General features: G+C 42.1%; 1 protein-coding gene across 2 annotated transcripts in view; it reads left to right on the top strand.

Annotated features, from left to right (window-relative positions):
- SRGAP1 (SLIT-ROBO Rho GTPase activating protein 1) overlaps window positions 1-23,796 on the top strand; it is a 296,184-nt gene that overhangs the window by 220,724 nt on the left and 51,664 nt on the right. For both annotated transcript variants that reach the window (XM_070454662.1, XM_070454661.1), the window contains exons 8-10: window positions 359-460; window positions 21,435-21,632; window positions 22,074-22,158. In XM_070454662.1, the coding sequence (XP_070310763.1) occupies window positions 359-460; window positions 21,435-21,632; window positions 22,074-22,158 (385 nt within the window). The remainder of the gene's footprint in view (window positions 1-358; window positions 461-21,434; window positions 21,633-22,073; window positions 22,159-23,796) is intronic.

Below are 23,796 nucleotides of genomic sequence, written 5' to 3'. Positions count from 1 at the left end.
ACTTTGCCTGCATGACCATAGGTTTGGATCATCCTTCACACTCTGCCAGGCACTTATTCCACAAGATAGGTGTCAGCATCAGAACTCCGTCACCAGCAACTGCCCCATTCTTCAAGGGAGGCTTCCTACAGCTGCTGTCTTCCCAGTCTTATCCAGGCCAAGCAGCCGCATCCCACTCTCACCACTTACGTAGCAAGTTCATATTTAACACGGGAGTGTTGAGGTGGCTGTTGAAAGTAAAATATGTCATTGGACTCTTGAAGGGATCCACGACTCTTGCAGCCTTTTCGTGGAGGGCCGTGCCTCGGGAGCCTGGCTGCAGCGCGCCCTGTCCTAACTGCTCTCTGATCCCCAATAGGTGTGCCAGGTCAGCGCCCAGCAGCCAGTCCAAGCGGAGCTCATGCTGAGGTACCAACAGCTGCAGTCCCGCCTGGCCACGCTCAAGATCGAGAACGAGGAGGTAAGCATGCTTTCTGCCCCCGTGAGTAACCTAATTCTAATGTAAACTGGGAGACGTTTTCACTTGACCTGGGCATTGAACAGTGTAACTGCAATCTCTTCATCATGCATTTTCAGCTAAAACAGGGTTCCTAAAATACCCCTTATAGAGGATAAATGCAAAGGTTCTGCATTCCACCGTCAAAGTATTAGTCACTCAGTTATGTCCAACTCTGTGTGACCCCATAGACTGTAGCCCACCAGGCTCTTCTGTCCATGGGATTTCCCAGGCAGGAATACTAGAGTGGGTTACCATTTCCTTCTCCAGGGGATCTTCCTGACCCAGGGATCAAACCGGGTCTCCTGCATTGCAGGCTAGCTCTTTAGCACCTGAGCCACCAGGAAGACCATAGGTGACTCCTTTACCAGGGACTCGCTACATCCACAGAACACACCTTGTATTCTTAAATACTGAAGGTGGTCCCCAAGAGATTATCAAATCCAACATATGTTCAAGAATCTACATGAATATGTGGAAAGAAATGCCTGATGTATTAATTTAATCCTAATTTTTTAAATTAGTACTTTTTTATGCTTTTTTTGTAGCATTAGATTTTTGATACTGAACATGGCATTACTGATAACAATTAGTACAAAGTAGTATTTTAAAACAGTGCTTGTGGTAAAACAGTTATCCTCCAATTAAAAATAAAAGTTAAAAAAGTAGTACTTGAATGGGAGTAAAAACTGTTTATTTGCTGACATTAATGGGCTTAAACGGATAGAACATAAAATGTGAATTATAAATACATGTTGAATCAGAAAGAAGTCATACAATTCAGCTGTCTGTTTCTGAAATTAATTGAATTAAATCCACATTCTCCTTAAATAAAAATCGGAACCAAAATGTTTCTTGTGTTAATCAAGGTACTCACTTGTAACTTCAGTTCAGTTCAGCTCAGTCGCTCAGTCGTGTCCGACTCTGTGACCCCATGAATCGCAGCACGTGAGACCTCCCTGTCCATCACCAACTCCCAGAGCTTACTCAAACTCGTGTCCACTGAGTCGGTGATGCCATCCAACCATCTCATCCTCTGTCGTCCCCTTCTCCTCCTGCCCTCAGTCTTTCCCAGCATCAGGGTCTTTTCCAATGAGTCAACTCTTCACATGAGGTGGCCACAGTATTGGAGTTTCAGCTTCAGCATCAGTCCTTCCAATGAACACCCAGGACTGATCTCCTTTAGGATGGACTGCTTGGATCTCCTTGCAGTCCAAGGGACTCTCAAGAGTCTTCTCCAACACCACAGTTCAAAAGCATCAATTCTTCCGCACTCAGCTTTTTTCACAGTCCAACTCTCACACTCATACATGTCCACTGGAAAAACCATAGCCTTGACTAGAAGGACCTTTGTTGGCAAAGTATTGTCTCTGCTTTTTAATATGCTGTCTAGGTTGGTCGTAACTTTCCTTCCAAGGAGTAAGCATCTTTTAATTTCATGGCTGCAATCACCATCTGTAGTGATTTTGGAGCCCCCCAAAATAAAGCCTCTCACTGTTTCCATTGTTTCCCCATCGATTTGCCATGAAGTGATGGGACCAGATGCCATGATCTTAGTTTTCTGAATGTTGAGCTTTAAGCCACTTTTTCACTCTCCTCTTTCACTCTCATCAAGAGGCTTTTTAGTTCTTCTTTGCTTTCTGCCGTAAGGGTGGTGTCATCTGCATATCTGTGGTGATTGATATTTCTCCCAGCAATCTTGATTCCAGCTTGTGCTTCGTCCAGCCCAGTGTTTCTTATGATGTACTCTTCATATGAGTTAAATAAGCAGGGTGACAATATACAGCCTTGACTTACTCCTTTTCCTATTTGAAACCAGTCTGTTGTTCCATGTCCAGTTCTAACTGTTGCTTCCTGACCTGCATACAGGTTTCTCAAGAGCAGGTCAGGTGGTCTGGTATTCCCATCTCTTTCAGAATTTTCCACAGTTTATTGTGATCCACACAGTCAAAGGCTTTGGCATAGTCAATAAAGCAGAAATAGATGTTTTTCTGGAACGCTTTTGCTTTTTTGATAATCTGACAGATGTTGGCAATTTGATCTCTGGTTCCTCTGCCTTTTCTAAATCCAGCTTGAACATCTGGAAGTTCACAGTTCATGTATCGCTGAAGCCTGGCTTAGAGAATTTTGAGCATTACTTTACTAGCGTGTGAGATGAGTACAATTGTGTGAAAGTTTGAGCATTCTTTGGCATTGCCTTTCTTAGGGATTGGAATGAAAACTGACCTTTTCCAGTCCTGTGGCCACTGCTGAGTTTTCCAAATTTGCTGGCATATTGAGTGCAGCACTTTCACAGCATCATCTTTTAGTATTTGAAATAGCTCAACTGGAATTCCATCACCTCCACTGCTTTGTTCATAGTTGATGCTTTCTAAGGCCCACTTGAGTTCACATTCCAGGATGTCTGACTCTAGGTGAATGATCACACCATCGTGATTATTTGGGTCATCAGGATCTTTTTTGTACAGTTCTTCTGTGTATTCTTGCCACCTCTTCTTAATATCTTCTGCTTCTGTTAGGTCCATACCATTTCTGTCCTTTATCGAGCCCATCTTTGCATGAAATATTCCCTTGGTATTTCTAATTTTCTTGAAGAGATCTCTAGTCTTTCCCATTCTATTGTTTTCCTCTATTTCTTTGCATTGATCACTGAGGAAGGCTTTCTTATCTCTCCTGGCTATTCTTTGTAACTCTGCATTCAAATGGGAATATCTTTCCTTTTCTCCTTTGCTTTACACTTCTCTTCTTTTCACAGCTATTTGTAAGGCCTCCTCAGACAACCATTTTGCTTTTTTGTATTTCTTTTACTTGGGGATGGTCTTAATCCCTGTCTCCTGTACAGTGTCACAAACCTCCATCCATAGTTCATCAGGCACTCCGTCTATCAGATCTAGTCCCTTAAATCTATTTCTCACTTCCACTGTATAATCATAAGGGATTTGATTTAGGTCATACTGGAATGGGCTAGTGGTTTTCCCTACTTTCTTCAGTTTAAGTCTGAATTTGGCAATAAGGAGTTCATGGTCTGAGCCACAATCAGCTCCCAGTCTTTTTTTTGCTGACTGTATACAGCTTCTTCATCTTTGGCTGCAAAGAATATAGTCAGTCTGATTTCAGTATTGACCATCTGGTGATGTCCATGTGTAGAATCTTCTCTTGTGTTGTTGGAAGAGGGTGTTTGCTATGACCAGTGCATTCTCTTGGCAGAACTCTGTTAGCCTTTGCCCTGCTTCATTTTGTACTCGAAGGCCAAATTTGCCTGTTACTCCAAGTGTTTCTTGACTTCCTACTTTTGCATTCCAGTCCCCTATAATGAAAAGGACATCTTTTTTGGGGGTTAGTTCTAAAAGGTCTTCATAGAACCATTCAACTTTAGCTTCTTCAGTGTTACTGGTTGAGGCATAGGCTTGGATTACTGTGATATTGAATGGTTTGCCTTGGAAATGAACAGAGATCATTCTGTCGTTTTTGAGATTGCATCCAAGTACTACATATTGGTCTCTTTTGTTGACCATGATGGCTACTCCATTTCTTCTAAGGGATTCCTGCCCACAGTAGTAGATATAATGGTCATCTGAGTTAAATTCACCCATTCCAGTCCATTTAGTTGGCTGATTCCTATAATGTCGATGTTCACTCTTGCCATCTCCTGTTTGACCACTTCCAATTTGCCTTGATTCATGGACCTAACATTCCAGGTTCCTATGCAATATTGCTCTTTACAGCATCATACTTCTTCTATCACCAGTCACATCCACAACTGGCTGTTGTTTTTGCTTTGCCTCCATCCCTTCATTCTTTCTGGAGTTATTTCTCCACTGATCTCCAGTAGCATATTGGCACCTACCAACCTGGGGAGTTCCTCTTTCAGTATCCTATCATTTTGCCTTCTCATACTGTTCATGGACTTCCCTGGTAGCTCAGTCGATAAAGAATCTGCCTGCAGTGCAGAAGACCCAGGTTCAATCCCTGGGTCGGGAAGATCCCCTGGAGAAGGAAATGGTAAACCACTCCAGTATCCTTGCCTGGAAAATTCCATGGACAGAGGAGCGTGGGTTGCAGTCCATGGGTTGCAAAGAGTCGGGCATGACTGAGGAACTAACATGGGGTTCTCAAGGCAAGAATACTGAAGTGGTTTGCCATTCCCTTCTCCAGTGGACCACATTCTGTCTCACCTCTCCACCCTGACCCGTCCATCCTGGGTGGCCCCACACAGCATGGCTTAGTTGCACTGAGTTAGACAAGGCTGTGGTCCGTGTGATCACATTGGCTAGTTTTCTGCGATTATGGTCTTAGTGTGTCTGCCCTCTGATGCCCTCTCGCAACACCTACTGTCTTACTTGGGTTTCTCTTACCTTGGATGTGGGGTATCTCTTCACAGCTGCTCCAGCAAAGCGCAGCCGCTGCTCCTTACCTTGGATGAGGGTATCTCCTCATGGCTGCCGCTCCTGACCTTGAACATGGAGTAGCTCCTCTCCACCCTCCTGCACCCACACAGCCCCATTTGTAACTTAGAGGAACCCAAATCAAACTTAGTCCAGTCTCACAGCTTACTTATTGGTCAGAGTTTACAGTGGCCTCACTGGTGATCGGATCTGTGTCCAGATAAAATTGCCAGGAACCTCTTTTCATCGCTTTGAAGTCACACCTTCATGTGTGTTGGTAGGAAGTCTGTCTCCATGTCCTGTACTGGGAAATCCAGGACCACATAGTCCCTGCAGTTTACCGTCTCACCCTTTCCAACATCCTGGTCTCTGAAATATCAGGATCTTCCATTGGCCTGACCTAAGTCATGCATACTTTTGGTTCAACTGTTACATCCAGGAAATAGGTTTCTCTCATTGGCCAGCCTAGTTTTTGTGCCCATTCATAGACCCATTTGATTGACAGCCCCAGCAGAAATATGTATTTCTAGAGGCAAGCAGTTTCCAAAAGGAAGGGATGTGATACAGAAAAGAGGGGGGGCGGGGGCGGGGGGGGGAAACAAACAAGAATTTGCCCTTGATAACATAATCAAAATTCACTTTAGTGCCCTGTTTTATTTTAATTCCACTGAGATGTTTTGAACATGTGAATTTGAATATGTGAATGTACATTTGTTTCTATTAAGAAAGAGGACCATGTTTCTACACCAGAATAGTTTGGTTAAAACCCATTGCAGGCTTTTTTGGTTTCTGTTCTTTCTGAAAGAACCAAACCACCCCTTATTCAAACATGTGTGTTTAAGATGCAACCAGTGGCTGGAACCACGACAGGCATGTTGTATAAATGTACAGGGGTAGCACGAGGTGGTCTAGCAGGACTAACACGAGCCTCTATGCTCTATATAATAACTGGGAGCACATGAAAGGCTCTTTGCTCCAACAATCACACTGAAGATTTTGCTAGTTTACAAACGGAGGACACTTTAATAGTCACCCAGATCAATTTATAAGTCAGTCTGGAGGCATTTACTCTTCTATCTACAACTAATTTGAAAAACTAGAGATTCCAGTGTGCTGTGATGAAGATCATGGATGGTTGACCAGGACTGGCACTCCTTCCAGCCATTAATGAGTTGAAGACAAAACACCCTTTGGCGGCTGAGTAATGTGGTTCTCTTAAGAAGATCTCTCACCTGTTTTTGCTCCTACCCACTCTTGGAAAACCACTTAATCCCAGAATTCAGGTCTGCTTGTCAATACTGTATCAGCCACATTTGTTCATTTAATGTTCCAAGACTGTAATAATTGCTCTGTATTCCCAATAAAGGGTGAAAATAGAACTGAAAAAAAAAATAAGTCTTGAAAAAAAAAAATAAGATGCAACCAGTGTGATTAAAACTTCAGTCTCTGTGTAAAGTCCCATTAATGAGCTTTTCCAAAGGAGAACTGTTGCTCTCCTTGAGGTGTTTTTAGAGCTTAGGGTTTTGGCTTGGCATCACAAAATACTCACCCAATAGCAGTTTACTGGATCCTATTAGGCCCAGGGTTTGTATGCATAGTGACTTCCAATTTTTTTTTTTTTCCCCTGCATATGCTCTGGTGGTTTTATTTGGAAACAGCCTCTAAACTCTAGGAAAACAGTGTGTTATACACAAGGTCAACACTGGCAGCACACAGGCCTGTTTTGTTTGGCTCCCACAGTTTAGACCTATCAAAAATGGGAAAGTGTGGCAACTCTGGCTCTGTGCTGCCTCAGGAAGGGGAAGGCTGGGGTGCTTGAATTCTACTTTGCCACAGTCATTCGGCTCCTGATTTTCTTCCATTTGACTAGTCCATTTGCATTACCTGTCTGTCCTCTGCAACTCTCTGAGTTTGTGACCCTGGTCTTCTCCTTTGGGCATAAAGTGGAGAAGCACAATATCTTTATAAACTAATAGGAGTAGACAGTGCTTTCTGAGGACTAATTTTTTTGAAATTTACTGTAGAAACAAGTGAATTAGATTGTCCTGAAGTTTCTTGTGGGCATGACAAGTGGTTTATGATGGTTGGATCTGGAACAGTCTGTAGTCGAATGGAATCCCCAAGGAAAGTAAGATTTAAATTGGATTTATGACAACCAGCAGATGTCCTTAGGTATGGAAAGAGGGAAAGAGGTTTCAGTATATTTCAAGGTTGGAGACTAAAGTGGCTTGGTTGTCACCCAGGTTCTCCTTGGGAGATAGACTGAAGGTGACGTTGAAATCATGTAACAAGAGGCATTGAGAGCCAACTTAAGGAGTTTTAATGCTGTGGGTCGGTTCATTTCAGTACAATAAATATTTATTGAGTGACTTTTACATTCCACATATTTTGCCAGGTGTGGAAAGTACAGAGTTGAATAAGTTACAGTTAGCTTGTATCTAGTGGAAGAAGCAGTCTATAACAAGTCATGTATACAGTGTGAAACATAAGAGAACTAGCTTGGGAACAACATAGCAATCATTGTTGATTTGAAGGCCCTGTGTAGCACTTTTCTCCATCATGAATAAGAAATTTGCCTCTGATCTTCCACTGATAGAAAGACAGAAAATTGACACCTTAGTAACAGACCAAAATATACAAGAAACACATGCATAATTCTGTATAATTTCTTGCCTCTGTACAAACTTATATATATACTCAAAGCCTAAAATTCATTGGAAAGAGTTTAATTAACTAAAAATAATATGACTGCCCAGTGAAAAGATCAACATTGAGGGAGAATTTCATCCAAACTTATAAAGCTTAGATAGGGCAGCTAGATAGAATATGAATCTTTTTCCCCAATCTTCACTTGATCTTAGCCAAAAGGCCGAGAAGCGATTTTTTTCCCCAATCTTAGACAACCATAAATACTGGGCACCCCTTGAAACCATAGGAGACCATCTTAGCCCACTGACCACGTCTGGTCACAAATTTTATTGGCTATACAGTGCTTGATTTTTTTTAAATTGTTACTGTCATTTAAAAATTGGAGGTTTTGCCTAAAAATGTGGATTTTTCAGCTTGTGAAATGAGATCTTATTCCTAGACCTTCATTTCTGTAGGATGGTGACTGACTTGGGCTAAATAGTACATATTCCCCTTAGGCACAGAACTTATGCTTCCTATTTGCCACGCTCACCACTCGTCCCACTTGTCTGTTTTCATTGCTTGCCTGGTCCTGAAAGATATCTGAATTTTCAGCACTTGTCTTAAAGAGAAAAGAGCAGTAAGCGTTTGTGAAATGACTTAATATACAACTTTGCATTTGCCTGTTCAACCTTTTTAAATGAGCTCTTAATTTCATTATGCTGTAAACTTGCATCAGTGGTACCTTAGTCTTAGGATTCCAGCTTCTAGTCAGCCAAAAAACAAATATTTATTAGTGTCCACCACTTATTCTGCCCATAGAATTAAGCAGGGCCTGCTGCTCATATAGCTCCCAATTTTTTCTTTTTTTTTTTTAAACTTAAATGTATAACTTTTTATTAAAACTTTAAAGTGAAACATTAATAAACATTACTGTTAAAGGCAACACGTTGAAAGCAACCTAATCTAAATGATCATTTATACCATTCTCACTATAAACATTTTCCAAACTCCTTCCAACCTAATGTTAAACAGCTTTGTCCGCTTTCTGAACGTTTACAGCTCAAGTGAAATAGGGAGATTCAGAGGCACAGACTTCCAATTACAAAATAAATGAGTCAAAGAGATGAAATGTACAGAATGAGGAGTATAGTCAATAACTATGTGATATCTTTGTGATATGTGACAGATGGTAACTAGGCTTAAGATGGAGATCATTTTGTAATGTGTGGAAATGTCAAATCACTGTGTTGTACACCAGAACTAATACAACGCTGTAGGTCAATTATACTTCAAAAACAGACAAACATACAGAAAAAGAGAAGGGAGTGGAGGGGAGGGGGAAATAGATGAAGGTCATCAAAAGGTACAAACTTCTAAGTTATAAGATAAATTATTATTTAATACTAGGGGTATAATGTACACATGATTAATATAATTAACACTGCTGTGTGTTATATATGAAATTTGTTAAGAGAGTAGCTCTTTTTTTTTTTTTAATCAATGGGATGATGCCTGCTCCCTGAACTTATTGTGATAATCATTTCATGGTGTATGTTAAGTCAAATCATTATGCTCTATATTTTAAACATATGCAGTGATATATGCCAATTACATCTCAACAAACCAGAAGGAAAAAGAAAGAAAAAAGAAAGAAAAGGGAAGGGAAAGAAAAAGTTTACTTTTAGGGTTTGTCATCGGCATTTCAGCTTAGGGTCATTCTTGTGGCTTCTTTGTTTCAAAGCTAGCCTCTGGAGGAATTTCCCATAGATCACATTTCCCTTTCCTTAGAGTTCCTCATTTCTCCCTTTGTTGCAGGAAATGGGATGTGAGAGGATGGTCCTGTCCTAGGTTTCAGGCGAGTTCCTAGAATGGACCACCAAGTGAGGGTCCTTGGCTTTACACAGGAAAGAATTCAAGAGTGAGGAAGGGTAAAGTCAAAGAGAGTTTATTTAGAGAGATAAACATTCCATAGGCAGAATGCTGTTGTCTCAGAAGCAGCCCAGGATGTTTAGCTTTTATGGGCTAGATAATTTCATAGCTAACAAGTGGGAAGCATATTCTATTTGGGGCAAAGGGCAGGGACTTCCAGGAATTGGGCCACTGCCGCTTCCACTTTTTGGCCTCTTATGGTCAGCTTCAGAATTGTCACAGTTCCTGTGAGTGTGTCCTTTAACATATGCTAATGTGTTGCATATTAGCATATGCTAATTAGCCAAAGATGGAGAAGCTGTATACAGTCAGCAAAAACAAGACTGGGAGCTGATTGTGGCTCAGATCCTTATTGCAAAGTTCAGACTTAAATTGAAGAAAGTAGGGAAAACCACTAGACCATTCAGGTATGACCTAAATTAAATCCCTTATGATTATACAGTGGAAGTGAGAAATAGATCAAGGGATTATTCTGGTAGACAGAGTGCCTGATGAACTATGCACAGAGGTTCGCGACATTGTACAGGAAGCAGTGATCAAGACCATCCCCAAGAAAAAGAAATGCAAAAAGGCACAATGGTTGTCTGAGGAGGGCTTACAAATAGCTATGAAAAGAAGAGAAGCTAAAGGCAAAAGAAAAAAGGAAAGATATTCCCATTTGAATACAGAGATCCAAAGAATAGCAAGGAGAGATAAGAAAGCCTTCGTCAGTGATCAATGCAGAGAAATCAAGGAAAACAATAGAATGGGAAAGACATCTCTTCAAGCAAATTAGATATACCAAGGGAACATTTCATGCAAAGATGGGCACAATAAAGGACAAAAATAGTATGGAACTAACAGAAGCAGAAGATATTAAGAAGAGGTGGCAAGAGTACATAAAAGAACTATACAAAAAAAATTCTTCATGACCCAGATAACCACGATGGTGTGATCCCTCACCTAGAGCCAGACATCCTGGAATGCGAAGTCAAGTGGGCCTTAGGAAGCATCACTATGAACAAAGCTAGCAGAGGTGATGGAATTCCAGTTGAGCTATTTCAAATCCTGAAAGATGATGCTGTGAAAGTGCTGCACTCAATATGCCAGCAAATTTGGAAAACTCAGCAGTGGCCACAGGACTGGAAAAGGTCAGTTTTCATCCCAATCCCAAAGAAAAGGCAATGCCAGAGAATGTTCAAACTATGGCACAATTGCACTCATCTCACACGCTAGCAAAGTAATGCTCAAAATTCTCCAAGCCAGGCTTCAGCAATACATGAACCATGAACTTCCAGGTGTTCAAGCTGGATTTAGAAAAGGCAGAGGAACCAGAGATCAAATTGCCAGCATCCGTTGTATCATCGAAAAAGCAAGAGAATTACAGAAAAACTTCTGCTTTATTGACTACACCAAAGCCTTTGACTGTGTTCAGTTCAGTTCAGTCACTCAGTCATGTCTGACTCTTTGGAACCCCATGGACTGCAGCACGCCAGGCCTCCCTGTCCATCACCAACTCCCAGAGTTTACTCAAACTCATGTCCATTGAGTTGGTGATGCCATCCAACCATCTCATCCTCTGTCGTCCCCTTCTCCTCCTGCTTTCAGTCTTTCCCAGCATCATGAGGGTCTTTTCCAGTGAGTCAGTTCTTTGCATCAAGTGGCCAAAATATTGGAGTTTCAGCTTCAGCATCAGTCCTTCCAATGAATATTCAGGACTGATCTCCTTTAGGATTGACTGGTCAGATCTCCTTGCACTCCAAGGGATTCTCAAGAGTCTTCTCCAACACGACCGTTCAAAAGCACCAATTCTTCGGTGCTCAGCTTTCTTTCTACTCCAGCTCTCACATCCATACATGACTACTGGAAACCCATAGCTTTGACTAGATGGACCTTTGTTGGCAAAGTAATGTCTCTGTTTTTTAATATGCTGTCTAGGATGGTCATAGCTTTTCTTCCGAAGAACAATCGTCTTTTAATTTCATGGCTCCAGTCACCATCTGCAATGATTTTGGAGCCCCCCAAAATAAAGCCTCTCACTGTTTCCATTGTCTCCCCATCGATTTGGGACCAGTGATGGGACCAGATGCCATGATCTTAGTTTTTCTGAATGTTGAGCTTTAAGCCAGCTTTTTCACTCTCCTTTCACTTTCATCAACAGGCTCTTTAGTTCCTCTTCACTTTCTGCCATAAGGGTGGTGTCATCTGCATATCTGAGGTTATGGATATTTCTCCCAGAAATCTCGATTCCAGCTTGTGCTTCCTCCAGCTCAGCATTTCTCATGATGTACTCTGCATATAAATTAAATAAGCAGGGTGACAATGTACAGCCTTGGTGTACTCCTTTTCCTCTTTGGAACCAGTCTGTTGTTCCATGTCTGGTTCTCTGCATACGGGTTTCTCAAGAGGCAGGTCATGTGGTCTGGTGTCCCATCTCTTGAAGAATTTCCCACAGTTTGCTGTGGTCCACAGTCAAAGGCTTTGGCAGAGTCAGTGAAGCAGAAGGAGATGTTTTTCTCGAACTCTGTTGCCTCTTTGGATGTGAGAGCTGGACCATAAAGAAAGCTGAGCACCAAAGAATTGATGCTTTTCAACTGTCGTGTTGGAGAGGACTCCTGAGAATCCCTTGGAGTGCAAAGAGATCCAACCAGTCCATCCTAAAGGAAATCAGTCCTGACTATTCATTGGAAGGACTGATGCTGAAGCTGAAACTCCAGTACGTTGGCCACCTGATGCATGGAACTGACTCATTAGAAAAGACCTTGATGCTTGGAAAGATTGAAGGCTGGAGGAGGAGATGACGACGGAGGATGAGATGGTTGGATGGCATCACAGACTTGATGGACATGAGTTTGAGTAAATTCCGGGAGTTGTTGATGAGCAGGGAAGCCTGGTGTGCTGCAGTCCATGGGGTCGCAAAGAGTCAGAAGCGACTGAGGGACTGAAATCAAGTGAACCGGGTGTATTACAAAGAGTGTATAAAGAGCCTCAAGGTGTACTGGGAGTTGAATCTTCTGCCATCTTGGGCCCAATTGTTTCAATCAGTTTTTGTTGGATCCTCAATGGCTGTGTCATTCTTTGAATGGTTGTGAACTTCCCTATTCCCTCCTGTCTCACCTTTATCAAAGCCAAAGAAATGGAAAATGAATTGCATAAGTAAAGCAATTAGGTCTTCCTTTTTTTTTTTTTTAGGACATCTTACTTTCAACTTGTTGGCTCCATTTTCAGACCATTTGTACCAATATTTGGTTCAGTAAATATAGCTTTCACAAGCGTGTCACTTCTATGCCATGAGTAAAACTGTCACACATATTAAAACATCTAGTCTCTCTTAAGTTATAGTAGATTTATCCCCCTGAAGGGAATAGAAAAGAGAATAGTCTATAATGAATTCTTCAGTTAAATTGCATCAGTGTTTAATGAACATATAAATTTTGCTGCACCACTTAAAGCCTTTCATCAACAGTTCACGAAGGAGTATTTCACAGACTATTCCCAAAATACAGTCCTTACACAGGATATTTTCAAGAAAAATGAATAATATTTTAAGCAAACATGTGAGATAATTTTCATGGCATGGGTAATTGAGGGGGAAAGTAAGAGATACTTTGGTTATACCTTCTGTTACCAATTATACTTTCTGTTACCCAAAAATTGGCGTTTGCCTCTTGGTGGATGTCAAAAGATGCAGCCAAACCAAAGCACAGGAAGATTTATTATTTCTTGCAGCAAGTAAGGAGAACATCGAGGATCTTTCCCAAAGCAGTGTCTACTCAACAGCAAGAATTGGGGAATTTTAAACCTAAAGGCACATGCATATTGTGAAGGGGTTTAAGCAGAGGAAAATTTCAGCATAGACTCAGGGGCAAAGGTCAGCAGAATCCAAGCTTTAGTTGATTGAGATCAGGAGGGTCAGTATCTTCATTCCACCCTTTACCTGGGTGGGAGCCTTTGAGTTCCTGCAGAACTAAAGATACGTCATTGTGTGCATTTCTTGAGGGAGGACTAGAACACTGCCTTATCACTGCACTACTGTTTGACAGACGATTCTGTGTTCCCTTGAGATCGTGGATTACTGAAACCTGTTCAAGGGCAAGCGTTGGGCTCAGATCACAAAGTAGCTGAGGTTACAGTGGCTCCTCTTATGTCAAGAAAGCCATTCATTCCTGGTTGTCTTTCTCTGGGGACCCCCTAACCTATCTGCTTTACATTTCTATCTGTGGGAGAAGAATCACATCTCCCTCCCACACTTCCGCTATTACCACTGACTGCAGCAAAATCCCAAGTCATGTCCATCATTGATCAGGCTCTTAAGGGCAGTTGTCAGATTCTTCTAAGACTTGGTGTATGATGTGGAGCTTGATAACCACTTAATCATGATTGCTGTGTCTGATAATCTCTGTGGCTTTAGCTTTATTTTTCTTTATTTAAGTGATTCTTACTTGCCTGAAACCTTCTACTGATGAGCTTGACAGTAAAAGCCCAAGTAAAAGCTAACTGCCATTTGTCCCTTAAATGATAACATCATCTTGGCCAGAATTGAAAAGAGGATCAACTGTTTTTCAGTGAGAACATGTATTTTTAGAAGGGGTCTCTGTGTGTGTGTGTGTGTGTGTGTGTGTGTGTGTGTATTTTGTTTCAAATAAACTTTAACTTACCGGAGGGAGGGCCCCGATCCAGGAGAATACCAAGCAGAATGAGAAGAGTTTCTGCAAATGATCTAAAAGTGATCGGCAGGCTAGGACATCCAGAAGAAAATGGCAGAGCTCAGGATGACCATCCGCAAGGAGACCCCACGTTATTGGTGTATGCCAAGCATTCCTCTGGCGTCTGTCGATTTGGAAGGAGGAAGACTTCAGCATCCACCATTCATTCAGTTCATTTTCACTGCTGTCTGGAGGATCTGCTGTGTTCCAGATACTGTGCTGGTTAGTAAGCTGTCCCTGACCTCAAGGTGCTCCCAATGGAGACAGAGACAGGGGCCTTCTATACAGTGTGGTATAGGTGCTCATGAGGAATGCATTTGAGATCATGCTCATCAGACCCCTGTTGGTAAAAGGTCCACCCAGATGGGTCATTAAACCCAAGTCTAGCAGCTGTAGGGAAGCAAGCTTTCTGAGATGTGGCTGACTCAGTGACATTGTTCAGAGAGCTCTAGGCAATGATGATGTTCTCATCTTTAGATTAAATTGTATCATTGCTGAGAATAAATTTTGCTCAGAAAATTTTGTTCTCAGAAGTCAGGAGAGCCTGGTATTTGTAAACAGGCCTATTGTAAACAGGCATCTCAAATGCAAGTATGTAGATGTTAAACTTGCATTTTAAATGCAAGTAGGTTGATAGCTAGTGTGAATTCGTCTGGAATGGTGATATGACCCTTTCCCAAACCAAGGGGAGGGGTAGCAAAAGTTGGACTGTTTTTTCAAATCTGGCCACACTTTACCCAGCACTGATAAGGTCACCTGCATCTCTGCCCCCTGTTGAGGTACCAGGGGCAACGGAAGTATGCCGCTGCTGCCCCTGCCTTACATGGCCTGTGCCAGCAGTAAGTTTCTGTACACTTGGTCTATTAACTGTGGCATTAATCCAGTTCATGTGTGTGTGGATGTATGTGGTCTTTCTTCTAACTTTTACTACATCTGAAATGATACAGTGCTGTAATTTAAATACTTTCAAGGTCAGTGTTGGCACGGAGGGAGTAGTTAAGTGGGAGTGGGACAGGGCTCAGGATGTACCTGCACCAATGGAGTGACAAGTCTCAGAGGATGAATAGGCCTGCAGCAGGTGCAAGACACAAGGCCCAGTGCCCTAAAATTGTGTCTATGTTAGGGGTTGAATTGTATACCCTCCCCAAATTCATATGTTGAAGTCCTAACCCCCAGTACTTCAGAAGATACGGTGTTGTCACAGAGGTAATCAAGGTAAGATGACTCAGTGGTAAAGTGGTAAAGAATTCGCTGCCAGTGCAGGAGACGCAAGTTTGATCCCCGAGTCAGGAAGATCCCCTGGAGAAAGAAGTAGCAACCCACCCCAGTATTCTTGCCTGGGAAATACCATGGACAGAGGACCCTGACAGGCTATAGTCCATGGGGTCCCAAAAGAGTTGGATACAACTTAGCGACTAAAACAGTCAAGTTAAAAGTGCCATCATTAGGGTGAACCTAACCAGTGTGACCGGTGTCCTCATGTTAAGGGGAAATTTGAACACAGAAACCCAGATGGAGAGAAGACAGAAGGCAAAGATGACGGCCGTCTATATGCCAAGAAGGCAGGGCTGCGGCAGCTCCTTCCTCACAGCCTCAGAAGGCGCCAGCCCTGCCCACACCTTGATCTCAGGCTTCTGGCCTCCAAAACTACGAGGCAATAAGTTTCTGTTATTTAAGCCACACAGTATGTGGCACGCTATTGCAGCAGCGCTAGACTAAACCAGTGTGTTCAGAAAAGGAAACGTCTTGTTTTCTCTAAGAATTGTAATGTCTTGGGGGAAGAAAGGCAAAAGCGCCCACCTGCAGAAGCCCACAAAAATCTCCTCCCCCCCGTCATTCATTTGGATCCGCATCTCAGAGTCCAGGCCACCTGGACACTCCCCTGGTACCTCACGTTCTTCAGGATTTTTCATAATCCCTTGTCATGTTTTTGGCTTCTCCTCTACCAAACCCAGCTGCGTCTCCCAGCTACTGATGGGGAGTCGTTACAAGCCTCGTGTTAGCTGTTTCACATTTGCCTCATTATATTCTCCGCTGTGGCTTATTAACATGGCCTGTGTGTGTCAGAGGCCGGTGTTCTTCTTCGTCAAGAACATCCCATGGGATAATATGTAGTCCCAGGCAGTGTGTCTGATGGCTTCTGTCACATCCTTCATTCTTCTGACAGTTCCAAATTTAACCTTGAGACTTGCTTCTGAGAAAGACGTTAAAAAAGAGAAAAATAGTATTGTTGAGATTGAGAGGAATCGCATGACTGCTGCTGGCCCACAGTATGGGCCATCATCTCTGGGTCTGTTCCCAAGGGCCTGGGTGGGTGTGGCACCTGCCAGGTCACTGGACAGATCCTTGGAGGGCAGGGCTGGCCCCAGCCTGCGGCGGAGCATCGCTAGATCTGAGTCACAAGTCTGCTATTATAGGGTCCACAGCTGGCACCAAGGTCTGCATGCAGGCCAGCCTCTGGGGGCACAGATGAGCGTGTCCCCCTCCTGGTCCCTAGGTAGGCAGGACTGCTCTTGGATCACTACTGAGAGGAACTGCATTCAAGGTACAAGGCTGCTTCAAGATCCAAAGTTGGACTTTGAAGTTCGGTGGGCCTGCCCCTGGAAATACAGATGGGCTTATTTCTTGTTGAGTCCGCAGGGTAGCTATAATTATTCATAGGCCATTGCTAAGATGTATTGGATCCAAGTTACAAGGCTACTGTATTATTCACAGTTGCACTGAGGTTGGCAGGCCTGCTCCCAGTAAACAAGTGTGCCTCTCGGCAGGTCCCTGGGCAATAAGACTGCTCTCAGACCGAGGCTGGGAGGAGAACCGCACCTGCATCATGAGCTGTTCTAGGGTCCACAGCTAAGGCCAAGATCAGCAAGGTTATTTGGGGCACAGGTGGGCTTGACCCCTCCTGGGTCCCTTGGCAGATAGTGCTGGTGGCAGGACCAATGCCAAACAGGATTGTAGCTGAGTCTACAAGGGCACAGAGCTATTTCCAGGTCCTGTTGCCAGGACAAAGGTTGGCAAGCCTGCCAACAGCTTTCTCATATCGGTCCTCATCAGCTGTGGGCTCCAGTGAGGTTTTACAAGTTCCCACCTAGACCCCAAAGCTCCCACAAAGTCATTTTGTCCATGGATGGCTGCCAAAGTATTGTTACTGTGGGGGTATGTGAATAGCAGACCTCTTATTCTACCATCTCACTGACATCACCTACAAGATGGTGAGTCTTCTCCTTCAGCCTATAGATATATAATCATGACTTAAAGTAACTACTTCTAATGTTATTTTTAAAGTCATCATTAGTATGCTTTTTTCCCAGTGTCCTTTGCATTGTGCATATCCTCAGGAATAATGACTGAGTGTTAAATTTTTGCCTCCTTTTAAAATTTTCTCTGTCACATGACCTCTCCAAGCCTCTGAACCGGCACTGATAGCTAGTGTTCCTTCTCTAAACAATATTCTGTTGTTCAAATAAACAACAAAAAGTTGAGCATATTTCAAAAACATTGCACTAAACATATTGTTTAAAAATTGAACATATTTCTACTTTCTGTAGTGATGGACTGAGTCACTCAGCTAATTCTTTCAACATTTCACTATCCAGGGCAAGGTACATGGCCAAGCCCGAAATCCATGACGTAAGGAACCATATGTTCCCAAAAGGAAGAGCATCAGATTATTTTGAAGAGAAGTAAAATCTAGTGATTCTGAACTACTAGTACCCCTAATGACTTGGAAAAATCAACGAATATTCTCTCAGGATGATAATCTCACCTTGGAGCTCAAATAATTCTACAAAAAATATCCAGCAAAGATAATTAGGTACATAAGGAGACAAGACATCATGAATGGTAGCCAGAAGACATAATAGACAATAGAAACAAATTATCAGAAACAAACTGTAAAAGATCTCTTTACTGTGTTTAAGGAGATAAAAGCCAAGCTTAGATTTCAGCAGGGCACTATTATAACCTACAAACAGTGAAATAAATTTGAAAATGAACCACACAGAAATTCTAGAATTGACAAATACAGAAATACCAAAATACAGAAAAACCCAAGTTAATAAATTGGTGCATGGTTTTAACATCAGATTAGACACAGCAGAAGAGTGAATTATCAAAATGAAAGGCAAATTAGAAGAAAGTAATCAAAATGCATCATGGAAAAACAAAAGGATAGAAAATATGAAGAGAATGGTAAGCTACAGAGGACATAATTAAACTCCCAGAAAAAAATGATAAGAAAGTAGAGTTGACATTTGCAAAGATAATTTTATCTGAAGTTTTATCAGAGCTTAAGAAAAATACCACACAATTCAAGAAGCCTGAATATATGTTTTTAAAATCCCTACCTAGACACATTATAGTTAAACTGTAAAAAACTTTAAAAGCAGCTGAAGAAAGCAAGCAGAGTTCTTTTAAAGTATGATAAACTGACAGTAAACTTCTCAACAGGAACATGGGAGCTACAAGAAAATACAGTGATATCTTAAATGTACTAAAAGAAAGTAACTGCCCACCAGAAGAAAAAAGATATCATTCTGAATTGAAGGTGAAATAAAAGATGTTTTTAAATCAATAAAGACTGAGTTCACTGCCAGCAGATTCATGCTAAAAAGAATTTCTAAATAGAAAACAAATTTATGGTTACCAGAGGGAAAGAAGAGGATAAATTAGGAGTATGGGATTAACAGATATACATTACTGTATATAAATAGATATTTGTCATTCAGTCACTAAGTTGTGTCTGTTTGTGACCCCATGGACAGCAGTACACCAGGCTTCCCTGTCCTTCACCATTTCCCAAAGCTTGCTGAAACTCATGTCTGTTGAGTTGATGATCCCATCCAAACATCTCTTCTTCTGTCACTCCGTCTCCTTATTGTGATACAGATGTAGCAATGAGAATTTACTGTATATAGCACAGAGAACTATATTTAATATCTTGCAATAACCTATAATGGAAAAGAATAAAAAACTGTGTGTGTGTGTATATATATAACTGAATTACTTTGCTGAACACCTGAAACTAACATAATATTGTAAGTCAACTATATATTTTTTTTAAAAAAAGGATTTCTAAAAGGTGTTCTTAAAAACGTAAGAGATAGAAACCAAAGAATGTAATAATTATATGCATGAAGCTAAATGAATGCTGACTAGATCACAATAATGTCTTATATATAAATGTATACAAATATTTACATATATATCATGTTATGAAACTTTACCCAAAAAAAGCCTATAATTCAGGAAAAATGAGTGGTTTTAAGTTGCTCTAAACTCTCCACAGGCTTGGTGGCTCAGTGGTGGAGAGTCCACCTGCCAAGGCAGGAGATACGAGTTCAGTCCCTGGGTCAGGAAGGTCTTCTGGAGAAGGAAATGGCAACCCACTCCAGTATTCTCGCCTAGGAAATCCCATGGAGAGGAGCCTAGCAGGCTACAGTCCATGGGGTCATAAAAGTGACAGACAGACATGACTTAGCAACTAAGCAACAACAACAAACCCTGTACATTGTCTGGAAAAAGGATTAAGTTACCAATTTACAAAGATTCTGATAAGCAAAGGTGGAATATAGCCTAATTGCAGACGATAAATTGAAAAGTTCCCAGAAGATAGCATAAAATAGTATGCTACTTATGACTACTTATGAGATGGGAAAATATTTCTTAAATAGGACACAAAAAGCCCTGATTTCAAAGGAAAGGATTGGTAAGTTGATTACATTAAAACTAGAGACTGTTCATCTAAATTACTGTAGAGAGAGTAAAAAGCCACAGTATAGAGTAGGAAAAGATATTTGCAATACATACAGCTAACAAAAAAACTCATATACATATTACAAATCAGTATAAGAAAGGCTCATCACCCAATATAAGATTGAGCAAGAGATTTAAACAAACTGTGTCCAAGAGAGAGAATCTAAATTGCCTTAAACATGTGATGATGTGGTCAATCTCAACTGTCAGAGAAATGCATATTAAAACCACAATGTGATACGGTTACACACCCAATGTAATGATTTATTTGGTTTTTGTTTTTTCTTTTGGCCATGCCACAAGGCATGTGGGATCCTAGTTCCCCAACCAGGGACAAACCCATGCACCCAGCCATGGAAGTGCAGAATCTTAACCACTGAACTGCCAGGGAAGTTCCATCAACACAGTGGTTTAATTTTTTAAAACTGACAGTACCAGTTGTTGAGGATGTGGAGTAATAGGAATTCTCCTCCTGTTGGTGGGAATACAAATGAGAATAACAACTTTGGAAAACAGTCTGGAATACCCAATAAGCAGCAAGTCTACTCAAGTATGTGTGGCCCAACAAAAATGTGTTCATAGCAATATTATTCATAGTGGCCCCAAACCAGAAATAAGTCATCTATCAACAGTAAAAGGGATGAATTGTAATGTATTCTTACAATGAATATTCAGCAGTGAAATAGTATACTCACAAGAAATGAGTAAATCTTACTATATAAAGTTGAGCGAAAGAAGCAAGACAAAAATCCTACATACTATAGTACTTAGTAGCTACCTTTGGGGAAGAGAAAAGCATGTGTGGTGATCGGGAGAAGCTCAGGGTACTCATAATGTACTAGATTTCTTTATCTGAGTGGTATTCCCATGAATGTGTTCAGTGAGTGATAATTCGTAAAGCCATACTTATTGTTTATGCATTTTTCTGTGTGTAATTTCACTTCAGTTAAACTGAAGGTTCTTTAAAATAAAATGCTACTGAGAGAGTACCCAGTGATACATGAGATTTACAAGAACTCGTATATGAATGAAGTCCTCCTCAGGATAATTTTGAAGAAAGCCTCTCCTTGCATTTGTGACATGAGGTATTGTTTATCTGTCTCTCTCCGCTGTTATTGTTTATTCGCTAAGTTGTGTCCAACTCTTTGAGACCCCATGAGCTGCAGCACACCAGGCTTCCCTGTCCTTCACCATCTCCCCAAGCTTGCGCAAACTCATGTCCATTGAGTTGGTGATGACATCCAACCATCTCATCCTGTCACCCCCTTCTCCCGTTGCCCTCAATCTTGCCCAGCATCAGGGTTGTCTTCAATAAGTCAGCTCTTTGCATCAGGTGGCCAAAGTACTGGAGTTTCAGCATCAGCCCTTTCAATGAATAATCGGGGTTGATTTCCTTTAGGATGGACTGGTTTGATCTCCTTGCTGTCCCCCCAGTGGACTCTGAGCTTTGGACGGAAGGGCCTGTGCCCCCATTTCTGACTGACAGTGGTTTCTCACCGAGTGTGGGATTCATGAAATAAGGTACTCACTGGAGAGATGTACTCCTATTCCCAGGTTAAGAAAACGACTGAGGCCACCCTGCAGACAATACAGGATATGGTCACTATCGAGGACTACGATGTTTCTGAATGCTTCCAGCACAGCCGCTCCACAGAGTCTGTGAAGTCCACGGTCTCTGAAACCTATCTGAGTAAGCCCAGCATCGCCAAGAGAAGAGCCAATCAGCAGGAGACGGAGCAGTTCTACTTCATGGTACGCCCGCTGCTCCCCCAGCCTCCTGGGGCTCCAGCCTGGGGTCCCCCAGCTCTGCTTTTGGAATTGCATCGGAATCATCTAGGGTTCTTTATTAACACCAGAGTTCCCAATTCAGCCATTCTGGGATACGGTTTAGGAGATGGTGCAGACAGAGGGCTGCTCTAAAACAGAACTTTAAAATGATCTCGTGAACATACACGTCACCACGAGAGCCTGTTAAAATGCAGGTTCTGATCCCAGCAGTCCTGGCGTGGGGGGCACTGAGAGTTCACACCTCTAACAGGCTGATGCCGCTAGTCTGCATCAGAACCACACTTTGCATAGCAAGATTCTAGGATCTAGAAGGTAAGAGTGGCTGGGTTTTTAGATATCCTGTGGGAAGTTCCTTGACATCAAATAGTTTCTTTTAAAGTTAAAAATGTATCTTTCCTTTTGCAGAAACTCCGAGAATATTTGGAAGGTAGTAATCTCATCACAAAACTCCAAGCCAAGCATGACCTGTTGCGGAGGACGCTTGGAGAAGGTCAGTTATGTGACATAGCTGGGGAGGTGACCTGGATTATGCCCTGTGTCGTGTATGTGCTCCACGAAGAATATGAACCGTGAATTTGTGCTGGAAGAAGCAGAGAACAGCATATGTTTAGATTTGGCCTTATCTGTGTAAGAATCGAATGTTCCTGGAACTATATCCTTTTACCCGTTTTTCTTTTGGAGGCTCTGCCACACTTCCAGGGGGCTCAGTGGTTCTACCTGCCAAGCAGGAGACGTGGATTCCATCCCCGGGTCGGGAAGATCCCCTGGAGAAGGAAATGGCGACCCACTCCAGCATTCTTGCCTGGGAAATCCCATGGACAGAGGAGCCTGGCGGGCTAGAGTCCATGTGGTCGCAGAAGACTCAGACATGACTGAGTGACTAAACAACTTATGGGATCTAGTTCCCCAAGCAGGGACGGAACCCAGGCTCCCATCAGTGAGGGGGGCAGAGTGCTAACCACTGGACCACCAGGGAATTCTCCGAAATTATTTTCCTTATAAACTGTATGGTAACATGGAGGCAGAACAGTGAAATCTAGGGAGGGCTGAAAAGCCAACACAGAGCTGCAAAGAAGGGTCTTCAGAGCCCCAGTTCTTCCAAGCGTACAGAAGCATAAGGAACTGCGCCTGTTCCCACCTGCTGACAGCCCGCCGCCTCTGCCCTAGTCACTTCTTCCTTTTCTCGGGGTACTTCCCCACCCTTCCAGTCCTACCCCTTCTGTTTAAATGGGCTGGTATTTGTTGTCCCATCTATTGCCTTTTTGGACTCTAGAAACCAGTTAAACCAGTTTGGGTGCATCCCCCCAACCCCCCCCCCCCCCATCCCAGCCCCAGTAAGATTGGTCTTAGTTGAGAAATAGTTTAATTCTATTACTATATCTAGTAAAAACAAAAACAATAATAGCAACCACTTATAGAAAGCCCCCTGTGTGCCAGGCATTGTTCTGAGCTGTGTATTTAACTGAGCGCTATTAATTTCCCCGTTTTTCACAGATGGGAAAACTGAGGAGAAAGAAAGGATTACAAGCAAAGGAAATAATGTAGATGTTTTTCTTTTTTCATCTTTGTGAAATTTAGAAAGGGGAAGAAAAAGCCACCAGGTCCCTGTCCTAAGTACCTCAGTACCAGTCTGTAACACATTTATTCTTATTTTTCACACTAGATCTTGCTGGAAGTTATAAAAAGTGAAAGACAATACAGATGGGAGAGGGAAATCAGGGAGTGAATTGTGTGAACAACTCAGCCTAAAAAGAGTTGACCTAAACTCTTGCCTCCTACAGTTCTAGAACTTTCCTGCCCAGAAAACAAGGTGTTTCCATCAACTTATCTCCTAGTCTCCTCCAGAGGACCCATTATCCTCAGGGAATGTCCACATGTAGAAATTGCAGTTAGAATGCCAGACTCTAAGATAAAACACCAATTTTACTTAGAAAAAATAATAATAATAACTCTTAAAGTACTAAAAAGTGTCTTAAAAAATTATTGTTGCTAAGTCGTGTCTGACTCTGCAGCCCAATGGACTGCAGCAAGCCAAGCTTCCCTGTCCTTCCAATATCTCCCAGAGTTTGTCCAAACTCATGTCCATTGAGTCAGTGATGCCATCCAACCATCTCATCCTCTGTCATCC

Source organism: Odocoileus virginianus, chromosome 24, assembly GCF_023699985.2.
Source record: "Odocoileus virginianus isolate 20LAN1187 ecotype Illinois chromosome 24, Ovbor_1.2, whole genome shotgun sequence".
NCBI classification, from domain to species: Eukaryota; Metazoa; Chordata; class Mammalia; order Artiodactyla; family Cervidae; genus Odocoileus; species Odocoileus virginianus.
Note: the sequence above shows the minus strand (reverse complement) of the source record. Positions and strands in the feature narration are given on the sequence as shown.